The sequence below is a fragment of the Pongo pygmaeus genome, chromosome 1, assembly GCF_028885625.2.
Source record: "Pongo pygmaeus isolate AG05252 chromosome 1, NHGRI_mPonPyg2-v2.0_pri, whole genome shotgun sequence".
Lineage (NCBI taxonomy): Eukaryota > Metazoa > Chordata > Mammalia > Primates > Hominidae > Pongo > Pongo pygmaeus.
This window is the reverse complement of record NC_072373.2, coordinates 82,240,409-82,256,966: the sequence shown is the minus strand read 5'-3', so window position 1 is coordinate 82,256,966 and position 16,558 is coordinate 82,240,409. Positions and strand designations below refer to the sequence as shown.

Sequence of the window (16,558 nt, the reverse complement as noted above, 5' to 3'; positions counted from 1 at the left end):
TTGGGTGAATCATATTATTATTACTTTTTTTTTTTTTTTTTGGATGGAGTTTCACTCTCTTGCCTAGGCTGGAGCACAGTGGTGCGATCTTAGCTCACTGCAACCTCTGCCTCCTGGGTTCAAGTGATTCTCATGCCTCAGCCTCCCGAGTAACTGGGATTACAGGCCCGCCCCACCACACCTGACTAATTTTATATTTTCTTTTCTTTTATTTTTATTGAGATGGAGTCTCATTCTGTCGCCCAGGCTAGAGTGCAGTGGCACGATCTTGGCTCACTGCAACTTCCGCCTCCCAGGTTCAAGCGATTCTCCTGCCTCAGCCTCCCAAGTAGCTGGGACTATAGGTGTGTCCCACCATGCCTGGCTAATTTTTTGTATTTTTAGTGGAGATGGGGTTTCACTGTGTTAGCCAGGATGGTCTCAATCTCCTGACCTCGTGATCTGCCTGCCTCGGCCTCCCAAAGTGCTGCAGTTACAGGCATGAGCCACTGTGCCCAACCAGAATCATATTATTTTTGATTCTCATTTTTTTCATTTACAAAGGAGATATTATATTAAGAGTTTCCTACTACAAGGAGAATCTGTAAAAATCAAAAGAAAAAAAGGTACAAAATGCCTATAGGTTCTCAAACGAAAAGAGAAAAGCAAAGATATCATCCGCCCACCTTATGGTTTCAAAGAACTAAAAATAAGACTTTAGGTTCAAGACATCAGACTACCTCTTGGGTTTCTCTTCTGTCTCCCCAGGTTCAGGACATTTTACCTAACTAAATGAGAATAAAATGATTTTTTTTTTTTTTGAGACAGGGCCTTGCTCTGTTACTCAGGCTGGAGTGCAGTGGCGCAATCATAGCTCACTGCAGCCTCAACCTCCCTGGCTGAAGTGATCTTCCCACCTCAGCCTCCTGAGTAGCTGGGGCTACAGGCACCTGCCACCACATCCAGCTAATTTTTTTGTATTTTTTGTAGAGGGAGATTTCATCATGCTTCTCTGGCTGGTCTTGAACTCTTGAGCTCAGGGAATCCACCTGTCTCAGCCTCCCAAAGTGCTGGGATTACAGGTGAGCCACTGTGCCTGGCAAGAATAAAATGATCTCTAAAAGTATAAATTTGACATGTATAGAATGGAAGGGCCACGCTCCTGTCTTAGGGTCACTGCATTCACTACCCCTCTCCCTAGAATAGTCCCTCAGCCACTCACACAGCAAAATCCCTCACTTCCTCTGTCTTTACATGAATCTTGCTTTGCAGTGAAGGCACCCAAATGGCTCTGCGCTCCTTATCTCCCTTGTCCTACCCAACATTCTTTTCTGTTTTTCTCCATGGGATTTATCACTTATGCTATATGCTTTCCTTTTTTTTTTTTTTTTTAAGAGTTGGGGTCTTGCTTTGTCACCCAGGCTGGAGTACAGTAGGGTGAACATGGCTTACTGCAGTCTCAAACTTTCGGGTTCAAGCAATACTCTTGAGTAGCTGGGACTACAGGCACAAGCCATCACACCTGGCTAATTTTTTTTTAAGAGATGGAGTCTTGCTATCCTGCCCAGGCTGGTCTTGAACCCTTGGCCTCAAGCCTCCAAAGCCACTGGGATTATAGGCATGAGCCACTGCACCCAGAAATTTACTTCTTTATTATGTTTTTGTTCTCCACTGTCTACTTTTCTCCAACAGAATGCTGTTTTGTTCACCGATGCATTTCAGATGCCTAGAGCAGTAAGCAATGCCTGGCACATAAATACATAATTGTGGAATGAGTAAATGAAATGCTGAATGAAAGTTCAACATGTCTACAGAATATAAAGGAGTGAGAAGAGTAGTCATTGATGAAATAGGTGGAAGAAGCTGAAGGACAGCGCCCAGGAGGGTAAACCGTTGGAATGAATCAAGACTTAGAAAATAACAGTTCTTAAGATGAACATGAGGATCAAAAGAGAATTCAAAGGGAACCAGCTACCAGCTTCCTCCCTATCTGATTCACACATAATGCAGTGGCCCTGAATCTCCTCCAATTATGTCTTTTTTTTCCCTTTTGGGGAGAGCAGTGGCCATGATCACGGCTCACTGCATCCTTGAACTCCTGGGCTCAAGAGATCCTCCCACCTCAACTTCCTGAGAAACTGGGACTATAGATGTGTGCCACCATACCTGGCTAATTTTCTTATTTTTAGTTTTTTGTAGAGACAGAGCCTCAGTTTGTTGTCCAGGCTGGTCTTGAACCAGCCCTGGCTTGAACCTGGCTTCAAGTGATCCTTCCACCTCAGCTTCCCAAAGTGCTGGGATTACAAGCGTGAGCCACCACACTTGGTCCCAGTTATGTCCTTGACCAGTATTGCCTAAAGGTTATACTCCACACTTTGGGAGATTCAGGGATAATGGATAGACAGAGTATCTATCTGTCTAGGATAGATTGAAGCAAGATATTTTAAGGAAGACATTGCAAAAAAAAAAAAAAAGTTTCCTAGTAACCCTAGGAAAAATAAACATTTGTCAAGAAATCTATTCACAGTAAATTACTTGGTTTGTAATGGACAATATTTACATAGTCTTAATAATGTAAACACTTCATTGACTTATCTAATGCCAGTTATATGACAATATAGGGGAGAGGGGCCGAGGAGTGGTGTAACAGAGTTAAATCCTCATCTGCCATAGCCGGAAAACAGATGTCAGAATTTGATTTGTTTAAAAATCAGTAAAAGCAATGTTAATATGCCATGTAGTATATGGAGGTAATGACTAGAAAGAACAACTAAATTAAAAATGTTTGCCCCTGACTGGAACTACTGAAGGTGTGTGGGATGGTGAGCCATGGGATTACTGTTTTATGATACAACATTTAGGGAATTTACAAAGTCTCTAAAGTTTGTCGAGTCGATAGCCTTCTGAACAGGTGAAAAATTCTGATAAGAGAAATAGTAGAGCTGTGGCCTCACTCAGGTGGAGGTGCTGATGGAAGGGATACCAGCAGACATTATTCAGAGACATTTGGTCACATATGCTCCAGAGCTGAACTGCCAGTTGATTGGAAAATCTGCAAATAACTGAAACTGTTTGCTTTGATGACACTAGTCAGCCTGCTCAAGGCCAGCTGCTCAAACTGACCTATCTTCTAGCTGTCAGTGTATTTTAGCTTATTTTATCCCCCAAAATAAAACATCAATCTGCCAAAAAATGCATCTATGTATATGTACGTGTGTGTACATGTGTATGTGTGTGTGTATATGTATGACTCACTGGCCCCACACAGTCAAATATTCTTCTTTCCCCTTTCCCTCATCTCTTTCCATCATTTCATCTCCTACTGATACTTTCATTGGTTCTTTGAATAGGGCCCTGTGTGGGATCCTTCACTAAAGCTTCCTTAATTCAGGCAGCACATCTTCTCGGTGCTCCAGTCTGTCCCCCTTATCCCTGTCTCATTCTAGCAGTCCACACCCAAGGGTCTTCTTACCCTCCCAAGGGCACCCTGGAAAGAACTTAAAATGGTTCCAGACTGGCTGTTTCTCCCAGGTGGGTTTTATCTGATCCATGAGAAACCCTCACACATCCTTTCCCACAGTCTGGGATGGCAGCTTGATCCCAATGCAGCCACAGGCCACTTCAGCCTTCTTAGGCATGAGATGAGGCAGGCCCCAGTGTTCTATGTCCTCTGATTCTAAGGAAGACACCTCACTAGGCTTGAGGTGATGAAGTAAACAACCCACTTGAGGAGGGCGCACAGCATCTCATCAGTTCTCACCAAAGAGATCTCTTCACAAATCCTGACTCTCTACATCCTCTTCCTCATTTCTATGTCTTAGATCTGGGCGAAGGATCCAAGATTATAACTGATTCTCAGCTATTTCCTTTGTAAATTCTGTATATCCGCTGCCTCAGTTTGAATTGCAGCATTCGTTGTATCTTGGTGCTCTGGCACAAATTTCAATTTCAGCATCATATTACACACATACTACTTTTGTGATAATAATATTACCAATTTTGTAAAAATATAACAGACGAGAGAGAATTTAATAAATGCTAGTAATAGAACTAGACTCAGGTAGGTGTACATTCCCTTGACATCTTCCCTGCCCAGTGGGGGTGAGACTATTGCTGAAGTCTTATCCTCTTTGTACTCAAGCTCTCAGAGGACTAGAAATCTTCAAGGTCCAGATCCTAAGGCTCTGAACCTACAGCCTGATTCCTGTTTTCCAAAAAGGGAGATGGACTAGTTTTAGTGCAGTTTCAACAACATGCTTGTCCCACTGTGCAAAGCAGCAACTTTCTCATTCTCTTGATTTCTACTTCATGCTGTGTCTATGAACTTCCTATCTTCTGGCAAGTATTACCTAAAAGTCCAACCCCACATTTGGGGGAGCTCAGGTATAATGAGCAGAGGATGAACTTAGGAATTAGACTGATGGCAGATTGAATAAAGCCTGTCACTCATCCTGTGGTATTGAGTAAGTTACTTAAGCTTCCAGAACCACAATTTTAAAAATCTATACAATGAAAATAACCCTCATCAACCTTAAAGGGTTAATATGAGGATCCACTGAGAATGCACATGAAATGGAGAACGGATGAGAGAAAATTTTGTTTTGCACCTGCTATGTACTAGGCAGTTTAGATATATTTCTTCCTGATTTTTAATATCCTTATAATATAGGAGTCCTCTACCTGTAGCCTCTGACTTCCCGATCTGATTTAGCCATAGTCACCATAATCCTCTGACTAGGGTAGGCAGCCCATTAGGAACTCCCCGGCTACCATGAATGGGGGTTAGAATTGGTGATGTTGCTCTGTGTCTGACACCCATCATGCCCGTAGTGACTGAGTCTTTGGGTCCTTACATCTCTTGAATCCTCTGCTATGTTTTCTCAGATCACATGGCTAGTTGGTGTTATTGGTTTGTAACTTTTTAACTTTTGCTTCTCAGATGATCTTGAATTCTTGCCCTGAAACCAAGCCCTCTTTTCTGGAGCCCTGACCTGCTTAGCCCTGGCTAATTCTCTCTCAATCATATTCTTTACCCACCGGAACCTGTTTCAAACTAGACCAACAAAGCAATAATATTCTTATCTGCCAAGAAACATCATGTCATCGTGTCAGATTGTACCCCCCTTTGGATTCCATCCTTTGGTGTGAATTAAGTGGGATATTTCAATTTGAGTTCTGGTCACACCCCATTTTGCCAGAGCCCCTATCCCCAAACCCTCCCTGACAGTTATAGTGAGATTGGTTCACTAGACTCAATACAGGTACATTCCCTTACTCTTCTCTTCCCCATTGGGCTAGGCTGCTGAAGTCTCATCATTCTTTGTGCCCAAGCCGCTTACGAGACTTGAAGCCCTCAAGGTCCACACCCACTCCTTCTAGATCTTAGTCTCTAGATTTCCCAAGAACAGTTAGGATAATTTTAAAATGAAGTAGGTTACTTTTAAATCCATGAGACATAGCCATCTTTTTAATGGCATCCATGTCTAAAGCGTTGAGCCGAATATTCACTGTGAAGTGATGATAGGGAATGAAGTCCCTGCCTCGGCAGTGGTCACATCTGTGGGCATCTTCTTCTAAAAAGCGGGCACATTTCAAGTGCATGGCTTTTCTCTGGTCCTTGAGCCACAGCTCGTAGGCTGTTTTCTGCATCATAGGGCTACAGAATCGAATCCTGTGGCACTCGATCACCTCACTCTCCAGTTCACGAAGCTCTTCCTCTTCACCATGATCTGGAGAGAGCAAAAAGCGTTTTTCAGCCAGGCAGTGGGCAACAGATCAGCCCCTTCTACCTAACATAGGTCAATTCTTTGATCTAGATGGGTCCTTAAGAGGAAATTGGGTCACTCCAGGTGCTACTTACCCATCCCTTCACTGGGCTTCAGAGACAAGGAACGATAGTGCACCTCAAATGAGGCATCATTCTGTTTCAGGGACTTTTGAAGCTCCTTGCCATTCCGGAAACAATAAAAAATGTTAGATTCCACTAGGGTTGCCAGGGTCTTGATCATCATCTTCATATTCCAACAGGGGAGAATCTCAAACAACAACTCAGTGGTGAAGGTCAGGCCAATGATGGCAGCACATCTCACCAGCATTTGGTGGGAAAGTCTCATGCTATCCAGCTGGATCAGAGAGATTTCTGCAGGTAGAAGGCCACACAGCAGAAAACTAGTTATTTATCTTTATCAAATATGCTGTATTGGATAAACAGCAGGTGGACAACCATCCTGCTCTACACTTCTTATTGAAAGAAACTCAGCCAAGCTAAGTCAAAAGAAGTATTTGTTTAGTACCTAATTTGTGGATAGCACTTGTGCTGGGAGTACTAAAGATGCAGGCTTATGGCCTAGAAAGACACACGGCACAATGACCTGACAAAATTAAGATCTATTTCATGGTGTTCTGATTTTGTGCTAAAGTGTGACAAGTGTGTGTGAGGAGAGGAGAGGACATTGTAATCACTATTGTCAGAAGGAGCAGGCCCTGCCATTCCTGTGCTTTGTTGACTTCCTCAGCTGGTCCTTTCGTATCTTCTTCTCTGCCTCCCCTTTCTCCTAGAAATTCCTAGTTTCTGTCTATCTGCCCTAGAAATTTGTGTATTCTCATGACATACATTATCATCTCTGTGTCATGACCAAGTGTCAGAGAGTTCACAGCTCCTATCCCAACTTTTCATCTAAGCTTGAATATCGTAGCTCATGTGGCTTTCTGGACATTTTGACCAGGATGTCCTTCTGTTAGGGACAAAATTAGAACTTCTCAACTTGCCCAAAAAACACAGTAGAAACTAAGCTAGTCCACCCTCTTTTTTTTTTTTTTTTTTTTGAGATGGAGTCTCACTCTTGTTGCCCAAGCTGGAGTGCAATGGCCGATCTCAGCTCACTGCAACCTCCGCCTCCTGGGTTCAAGCGATTCTCCTGCCTCAGCCTCTTGAGTAGCTGGGATTTAGGCACCCACCACCATGCCCGGCTAATTTTTTGTGTTTTTAGGAGAGATGGGATTTCACCATGTTGACCAGGCTGGTCTCAAACTCCTGACCTCAGGTGATCCACCTGCCTCGGCCTCCCAAAGTGCTGGGATTACAGGTGTGAGCCACTGCCTTCTTACATTAGTAGACACAGCAAATGAAACATAAATGGCACTCTTTTGAAGACTGAGGACCTTGAGATGTCCCTAGGCCACCTTTCTAAACATTGAAAGTTGCTTATGGATGGCATGAATTGGAGCTGAGTTCCTACTAAAACATTCCTTGGAAGTCATTTTTCTTTAAAAGAATAATAATACATCTTTCTTTTTTTTTTTTTTTTTTTTGAGACAGAGTTTTTCTCTTGTTGCCCAGGCTGGAGTGCAATGGCGTGATCTCGGCTCACTGCAACCTCTGCCTCCTGGGTTCAAGCAATTCTCCTGCCTCAGCCTCCAGAGTAGCTGGGATTACATGCATGCGCCACCATGCCCAGCTAATTTTTTTTTTGTATTTTTAGTAGAGACGGGTTTCTCCATGTTGGTCAGGCTGGTCTCTCGAACTTCTGACCTCAAGTGATCTGCCCAACTTGGCCTCCCAAAATGCTGGGATTACAGGAGTAAGCCACTGTGCCTGGCCAATAATTTGTCTTTCATATAAACTCGTTTGTCATTTCTTTCTCATAAAAGTGGATGACAGGAAGTATCTCAGTATTAGATTTTCTCCCTCATTATTTGGTTTCTGTTTAATTGAAAATGTACAATATTTCATTCTTTTATTCAGATGCCAGAATATACACAGGGGGAAAGATGGCTCTTAATTAGGAGAAAAGCCAAGCCTACTCTGCAGCCTTCTCACTGCTCCAGTCAGTACAAAGCAAACAGACAAACAACCAATGTTGCTGTTTTTCTTTTTCCTTTTAAAAACAGACATTCTAGAGAAAGCCAAAGTGGAGTTTAGGGACTAGAAAATAAATACCAGGTCAGATTTTCTTTTCTTTTTTTTTTTTTTTGAGATGGAGTCTCACTCTGTCACCCAGTCTGGAGTGCAGTGGCTCACTGCAACCTCCGCCTCCCGGGTTCAAGCAATTCTCCTGCCTCAGCTTCCCAAGTAGCTGGGATTACAGGCGTGTGCCTGGCTAATTTTTTTGTATTTTTAGTAGGGGTAGGTTTCACCATATTGGCCAGGCTGGTCTCAAACTCCTGACCTTGTGATCCGCCCGCCTTGGCCTCCCAAAGTGCTGGGATTACAGGCATGAGCCACTGCGCCCGGCCAGATTTTCTTACCTTTTAATGACGTTGGAAGTGACAGATTTTTCAGTCTGACACCACTTGTGAGGTGACAGAATTCTTCACTTTCCTTATCACTATGGAGAGTAACCGTGTTTAACTTCTCTGTTACCTTAATGAAATACTCTACAGGGGTATAAAAGGGAAGAAAAGTTGAGTCATTATCCTGTCTTATAAGGTCTGATTTTCCAATGAACTTTGAGATGGATCTCATATGAGGAAGACTGGGCAGAGATGTATATTGGCTCACCAAATATTCTGGAAACCTTTTTTTTGTTTTGTTTCGTTTTTTGTTTTTTTGAGTTGGAGTCTCTCACTGTCGCCCAGGCTGGAGTGCAGTGGCGTGATCGTGGTTCACTGCAACCTCCGCCTCCCAGGTTCAAGCGATTCTCCTGCCTCAGCCGCCCAAGTAGCTGGGATTACAGCCGCCCACCACCATGCCTGGCTAATTTCTGTAGAGATGGGGTTTCACCATGTTGGCCAGGCTGTTCTCAAACTCCTGACCTCAAGTGCTCTGCCTGCCTCGGCCTCCCAAAGTGCTGGGATTGCAGGTATGAGCCACACTGCACCAGGCCACTGGAAACCTTATTCTAAGTAAAACTGATTCATGAAAATCTAGATGTACTCAAAAATGTTTTGTCTCCCTCTGCCAACCCTGCCCAACCAAAAGAATTGGCATTATTGATGTCTTCCATAGGATATAAGGCTTTACAAACATTAGATTAACAGATTATCAGAATGTATTATATATGTATTATGTATGTACGTAATGTATATCAGAATGTATTATGTATATATATACATAAACATATATTTGTATGTATACATTTACATACCCACATTCAGTTACAAACACATTCTGTGAGGCACTGTACTCTAATTAGGACATAGCTACTATCAGAAAGAGATATTTTAAATGGTGAAGTTTGAATAGTAAATGTGCCTAGTAATTTGGTTTCCTAGTACTCCAAAATGCATTATTTTTGTAACCCTTCAGCCATTCATGTAGTCCTTGGTAGCTGCAAGACTGTGCTAGGTGAGGTGGAAATAGGAATGTGAATAAAACCAAGTTCCTTATTTCCTAGAGCTCTAAGTCATGTACACAAAGAGCTGGACTGCCAGGCAGTAGATGAGTGCCATGTGACTGGGCACATACAGTAAGCACCAGAGTTCACATCACATACAGGACATACTTATTAAGGACTTTCTGTGCATCATACCCAGTGAAGGTTATAAATGTGAATAACACATGCTTCCAGCCCTCAAGAGGCTTAAAAATCTGTGGAGACAGATACATAAGTTACTAATTATAACACCAGGATGAGTGACTTAAGAGCTAAAGAGCAAAGAGTAACATGTTGTGGGAACAGAAAATAACAATTAAATCAGACTTGGTGGATTCAGAAAGGCTTGATAGAGGAGGAAGTACTTTGATCCTTGAAGGATGAAGAGATATGCTAAGCGGAAAGTGGAGGAGAGGACAACGCAAAGGCACAGGAACCTCAGAGTACTTAGCGAGTTAGGGGAATGGAGCGGCCCAGCGTGACTAAAGTGCAGGGGCTGGAGTGCTCAAGTGCTATATGGGAGACGTGTTTGGAGAGCTAGTTTGGGAGCAGAGCATGGAGGGCATTAAACACCATAATATGAAGACTGGACTTTATAGACAAGAGGGAAAGATCACAGATTTCTGAAGAGGAGATAGTAGTAATCCAACTAGTCATTTAGGAAGGTAGCACTGGAAGCAGCACATGGAAAAGGCGAGAGACTAGGACAGGGAAGACTATGTAAGGAGCTATAACAATGGAATGTCAAGAAGTGAGGATGGATAGAACCAGGCAAGTGGTTCAGCAAGGAGAAAGCAAATACTAAAGATATGGAGGAAATGGGGCCTAAGCAAGACAGTAATAGAAGTGACAGAGACATGGAGTACAGAAGGAGGGGTGGTTGAGAGGGAGGATAATGCATGAAGTTTTAGATTTATTAAGTTTAAGGGAATCTGTGGAATAGTTCAATGGGCAATTGGAAATATGGGTGTGGAATTAAGGGTGAGGTTAGGGTTTGACACACACACGAAGGCTGAGAAATAGATGAGTAAATGAAAACAACTGGGGAAAGAGTTGTTTCCAATTCTGGCAAGCTAGCAAAAGGAAAGGGTTAAGGATAGAACTTGAAGAATGTCCCAGGAGGAGTAGACCCAGGGAGAGAGCCAAGGATTATCTGAGGACTGGTCAGAGAGGGGAACAGAAGGAGTGTGGGGTCAGGGAAGCCAAGGGAGGATAGCATACCAAAAAGGGGGCCGCGTGTGTGTGTGTATATGTGTGTGTGTTGGGAGTAGGAGAGTGGGGCTCAAGGGTATGATGTGGTCCATGCTGTTTTATGCTTATTTCCCCTTCCAGGACCTAGCATCGAGACAACCATTCTTTCCATCACTCAATCAGTATTAATTGATTGCCTCTAGGTGCTAAGAATTTTCCTAGGATTGGGGATTCAGGAGAGCGCAAGACTCCATGCCTCAGGAAGCTCACATTCTAACGGGAAACAAACATTAAACAATAGATAAATACATTAAAAGGATAATCTCATAATGTAATTCAATTGTGTGAAAGAAATAAAAGGGTGATGGACAGAATGTACTCCCTACTCAGGTTCGCCTGTTGTCAGCCTTTGCCCTATTTACTATATCCTAGGTTCCTTCTATGTGTACGTATTTTTCTGAAGCGTTTGAATATAAGTCACACACATCACACCCTATACTCCCAAATACTTTACTCTGTATTTTCTAAAAATATTGACACTCTTTGTTTGTTTTGTTTTTTTGAGACAGGGTCTCACTCCTGTTGCCCAGGCTGGAGTGGAGAGGCATGATCATAGCTTGCTGCAGCCTCAACCTCCCTGGCTCAAGCAATCCTCCCACCTCAGCCTCCCAGGTAGCTGGGACTACAGGCGTGCGACACCACACCCGGCTAATTTTTGTATTTTTAGTAGAGATGGGGTTTTGTCACGTTGCCCAGGAAGGTCTCAAACTCCTGGGCTCAAGCGATCCACCCGCCTCAGACTCCCAAAGTACTGGGATTATAGGTGTGGGCCACTGCACCTGGCCAACGCTCTCTCATATAACTAGAATATAGTTATCACGTTCAAGAAACTTAACATAGGTCGGGCACAGTGGCTCACGCCTGTAATCCCAGCATTTTGGGAGGCCAAGGTGGGTGGATCACAAGTTCAGGAGTTCAAGACCAGCCTGGCCAAGGTGGTGAAACCCTGTCTCTACTAAAAATGCAAAAAAAAATTAGCCGGGCATGGTGGCAGTTGCCTGTAATCCCAGATACTCGGGAGGCTGAGGCAGAGAATTGCTTGAATCCAGGAGGTGGAGGCTGCAGTGAGCCAAGATCGTGCCACTGCATTCCAGCCTGGGCGACAGAGTGTCTCAAAAAAAAAAAAAGAAATTTAACATTGATACAATACTTTAGTCTACTGTCCATATCCCAATTTTGTGAATTGATCAAATAATATCCTTTAACATTCTCTTTTCTTCCAGTATAGGATCCAGTCCAGGATTATGTATCATATTTATTTTTTTAATTGAAGTGAAATTCACCTAACATGCATTTAACTATTTTAAAGGATACAATTCAGCGGCCTGTAGTGCATTCACAATATTGTGTAACCAGAATCTCTCCTTAATTTCAATTTTTTAAAATTAAGACACAAAAGACACTGAAGGGTTTTAAATAGAGAAGACACCTGCTTGTGTTTTAAAAGGCTCATAACAGGGCCAGGTGTGGTGGCTCACACCTGTAAACCCAGCACTTTGGGAGGCCGAGGCGGGTGGATCATTTGAGGTCAGGAGTTCAAGACCAGCCTGGCCAACATGGCAAAACCCTGTCTCTACTAGAAATATGAAAATTAGCTGGGGCGGTAGTGGTGCATGCCTGTAATCCCAGCTACATGGGAGGCTGAGGCAGGAGAATTGCTTGAGCCTGGGAGACGGAGACTGCAGTGAGCCAAGATCGCTCCACTGCACCCCAGCCTGGGCGACAGAGTGAGACTCTGTCTCAAAAAAAAAGCTCATAACAGGTACTACATAAACATTTATTGAACAAGTAAACAAAGTAAACAAATGTATAAAATTTAGAAATAGTATTTACTCTGCAGTATTTATATTTACATATCGCTTTCCTTTAATCCATTGGCATCTTAATATTATTATAATGGAAGTATTTAGTCTAAAAATAATAATCATAGCAGCCATTATCTATTTAGTGATCCATTATCATCTTTAAAACTAATTTGGCCAGAGAAAGTCTTCTCTATTTTTTCATCACAATCATCCAGAAAGAAAAAAAAAATTGATCTTTTCTTAAAAAGCAAGCTAATGTTTCTTGTTCCTTAAAAAAAAAAAAAGGTGGAGCTTTGCCCTGTTCTCTCAGACAACCATCTGTCTCATTTCTCCTACAGATGTGCCATCGGGGGCCACAGGGTCCTGTAGTCATGCTATTGAACAAGAAGTGAGAGGCAACAGATACAGCACAGAGTGAAACATGGATAGGGACATCTGAGCATCATTCATTCACCCAGGAGGCAGGGGTTTTTAGGAAGCAAGAGGAATCTTTTTTATGAAATTTCCCTCATTGCCACCTTTAGGTGGTGATTTTCTATCCTGCTACATAGAGACAGCAGCACCATAAGTCCTTTATTGCACCATATTCACCTCAGCATGACACTGATCTCATATCTATATTCTTGTCTTTAAATTTAGTCGCAGAGGAATAAGTTTTGACCCTCTAGGTTTAGTAATATTCATATACGTCATGCTTATAGCTGTTAAATCATCTTATTACTTAATTTGAGTCACAAAAAAATGAAGAGGCTTCCAATTCCAGGAAGAGACAGTTGGTATGTTTTTCCCTATTCCTCCTGCTAAATATAATTAAAACCCCTAGACATTATGTGTAAAACAAACAGAAGATGACATTGAAGGTGGACAGAAGTCAGACCAGCTAGGGCCCTTAGGACCCAAGGAAAAACGTGGCAGTGGTTCCCATGGCAGGGCTTTCTTTTTGCCTCACATGTTCAAGACTTAGAGCTTAAGAATCTAGCAACTCACAAACACCAAGGGAGTGCAAACAAAAAAAGTCCCAATTAAAGCCTGCTCTATCTAGCCTTAATTCTCTACTTTCCAACTTGTATTCTCTGGCCCCCACCCTTTTCCCTGCAATAAAATTATTTTCCTAAAAATTCCAACGGCCTCCTTCATGCCATCACTTCAAATTTCATCCCTGTGTATATCTGTGTAGCATGGGATCTTTTGTTGATAACTCACTTTGTACTAGCAATTTTACCTCTGGCAAAAAAGGAAAGGCTTTTTGAAGATAACATCAAAGTGGCCCTTCAGTGCTCACTTCAACCTCCACCTTCCGGGCTCAAGAGATTCTCCTGCCTCAGCCTCCCGAGTAGCTGGGATTACAGGCGCCCACCACCACACCTGGCTAATTTTTGTATTTTTAGTACAGGCGGGGTTTCCCCATGTTGGCCAGGCTGGTCTTGAACTCTTGACCTCAAGTGATCTGCCCGCCTCGGGCTCCGAAAGTGCTGAGATTTAGGCGTGAGCCACCGCGCCCGGCCATAGTTATACAATCTTTAGCCGAGTCCAGTGAGTCGCAGGCAATGTTAAGTTCTCTTACAATCTGGAATATCAGATCCAATAATTCCTGGCTCCCCAGAACCCTCTGACTGTACAGGAAGCAGCCTGTGGAATAGCCCATTTTTGCTACCTTCTCTGAATGAAGACTTAAGTTAGGCACAACAGAGTAAGAAAGAACCATCACCGCGGGACTTACTGAACAGGTTATTCCAGGTCCTATTTGTCTTTTCCTCAGACTCCATTTGTTGGAAAACGAGTACCTCGTGGTGTTCCAGGTTTTTAAGCAATTCTTCACAGTAAAATGGAATCCCACAGCTTCCCTCCACCAGGTACCTGTCGTGAAAACAAGGCAATCTGTTTACATTGAAGATACATCTTTTAGGAAGGAAAAACATTTAAGTCTTCTCAATCACTTGAAAATAATTTCTTGTCATTTTTCATTTGTTTCTGTTTGTTTTCAGTTTTGATGCATTGCTTTGTTTTCTTTTTCTTTCACTTATGTGTGTACACAATAAGTGTGCACACACTTTATTTATAGTTTTTAAAACAGACATTGGAAGGATAAGCCAAAAACTAATCAAAATGGTTACCTATAGGATAAGAGAGGGAAGCAAGACTAAGGATGTACCTTTTTGGCTTTGGAAAGATATACATGTTCTATGTAATTTAAACAGAGAGAGGGGGAGAGAGAGAGAGAGACCGACAGAAAGAATGAGTGCCAAATTGGTGCCTGGAGTTATCTTAAATGAGCCTTTGTTTGAGACATCTTTCTTCCAGAAGCAGGGCAACCTCATTGCAGATACTAAGATGGGCTGTAAACAGCCAGCTAAAGAAAAAACATTCTCGTCTCTCCCTCTCTGGTTTCCCTCTCCCTCTCCCTCTCTGGTCTCCCTCTCCCTCTCCCTCTCCGGTCTCCCTCTCCCTCCCCCTCTCCCTCTCCCTCTCCCTCTCCGTCTCCCTCTCCCCTTTCTTCGGTCTCCCTCTCCTTCTTTTTTCGGTCTCCCTCTGTTGCCGAAGCTGGACTGTACTGCCGTGATCTCGGCTGGCTGCAACCTCCCTGCCTCGGGCTCCTGTGACTCTCCTGCCTCGGCCTGCCGAGTGCCTGGGATTGCAGGCAGGCGCTGCCACGCCTCAATGGTTTTTGTATTTTTGGTGGAGACGGGGTTTCGCCGTGTTGACCGGGCTGGTCTCCAGCTCCTGGCCTCGAGTGATCTGCCTGCCTCGGCCTCCCGAGGTCCTGGGATTGCAGACGGAGTCCCGCTCACTCAGTGCTCAATGGTGCTCAGGCTGGAGTGCAGTGGCGTGATCTCGGCTCGCTACAACCTCCACCTACCAGCCTCCTGCCTTGGCCTCCTAAAGTGCTAAGATTACAGCCTCTGCCCCGCCGCCACCCCGTCTCGGAAGTGAGGAGCGTCTCTGCCTGGCCGCCCATCGTCTGGGATGTGAGGAGCCCCTCTGCCCGGCCGCCCCATCTGGGAAGTGAGAAGCGCCTCTGCCCGGCGGCCATCCCGTATAGGAAGTGAGGAACGTCTCTGCCCGGCCGCCCATCGTCTGGGATGTGAGGAGCGCCTCTGCCCGGCTGCCCCGTCTGGGAAGTGAGGAGCGCCTCTGCCCGGCTGCCCCGTCTGGGATGTGAGGAGCGCCTCTGCCCGGCTGCCCCGTCTGGAAAGTGAGGAGCGCCTCTGCCCAGTCACCCAACGTCTGGGAAGTGAGGAGCGCCTCTGCCCGGCGGCCCGTCTGGGAGGTGAGGAGTGCCTCTTCCCGGCCGCCACCCCGTCTGGGAAGTGAGGAGCACCTCTGCCCGGCTGCCCCATCTGGGAGATGAGGAGCACCTCTGCCCAGCTGCCCCGTCTGGGAGGTGAGGAGCGCCTCTGCCTGGCCGCCACCCCGTCTGGGAGGAAGTGAGGAGCGCCTCTGCCCGGCTGCCCCATCTGGGAAGTGAGGAGCGCCTCTGCCCGGCCGCCACCCTGTATGGGAAGTGAGGAGCGCCTCTGCCTGGCCACCCCGTCTGGGAGGTGAGGAGCGCCTCTGCCCGGCCGCCACCCTGTATGGGAAGTGAGGAGCGCCTCTGCCTGGCCACCCCGTCTGGGAGGTGAGGAGCGCCTCTGCCCGGCCGCCCCGTCTGGGAGGTGAGGAGTGCCTCTGCCCGGCCGCCACCCCGTATGGGAAGTGAGGAGCGCCTCTGCCCGGCTGCCCCGTCTGGGAGGTGAGGAGCGCCTCTGCCCGGCCGCCACCCCGTCTGGGAGGAAGTGAGGAGCACCTCTGCCCGGCCGCCCCGTCTGGGAAGTGAGGAGTGCCTCTGCCTGGCCGCCACCCCGTCTGGGAGGAAGTGAGGAGCACCTCTGCCTGGCCACCCCGTCTGGGAGGTGAGGAGCGCCTCTGCCCGGCTGCCCCATCTGGGAGGTGAGGAGCGCCTCTGCCCGGCTGCCCCGTCTGGGAGGTGAGGAGCGCCTCTGCCCGGCCGCCACCCCGTCTGGGAGGAAGTGAGGAGCACCTCTGCCCGGCCGCCCCGTCTGGGAAGCGAGGAGCGCCTCTGCCCGGCCGCCACCCCGTCTGGGAGGAAGTGAGGAGCACCTCTGCCCGGCCGCCCCGTCTGGGAAGTGAGGAGCGCCTCTGCCTGGCCGCCACCCCGTCTGGGAGGAAGTGAGGAGCACCTCTGCCTGGCCACCCCGTCTGGGAGGTGAG

At 45.6% G+C, this 16,558-nt stretch overlaps 1 protein-coding gene across 1 annotated transcript in view; it reads right to left on the bottom strand.

Annotated features, from left to right (window-relative positions):
- Window positions 1–16,558, bottom strand: part of ADCY10 (adenylate cyclase 10) — a 108,638-nt gene that overhangs the window by 31,655 nt on the left and 60,425 nt on the right. The window contains exons 18-21 of the mRNA XM_054442643.1: window positions 14,070–14,206; window positions 8,227–8,355; window positions 5,840–6,118; window positions 5,418–5,708 (exon numbers count right to left, since the gene is read on the bottom strand). Of these exons, the coding sequence (XP_054298618.1) occupies window positions 5,418–5,708; window positions 5,840–6,118; window positions 8,227–8,355; window positions 14,070–14,206 (836 nt within the window). The remainder of the gene's footprint in view (window positions 1–5,417; window positions 5,709–5,839; window positions 6,119–8,226; window positions 8,356–14,069; window positions 14,207–16,558) is intronic.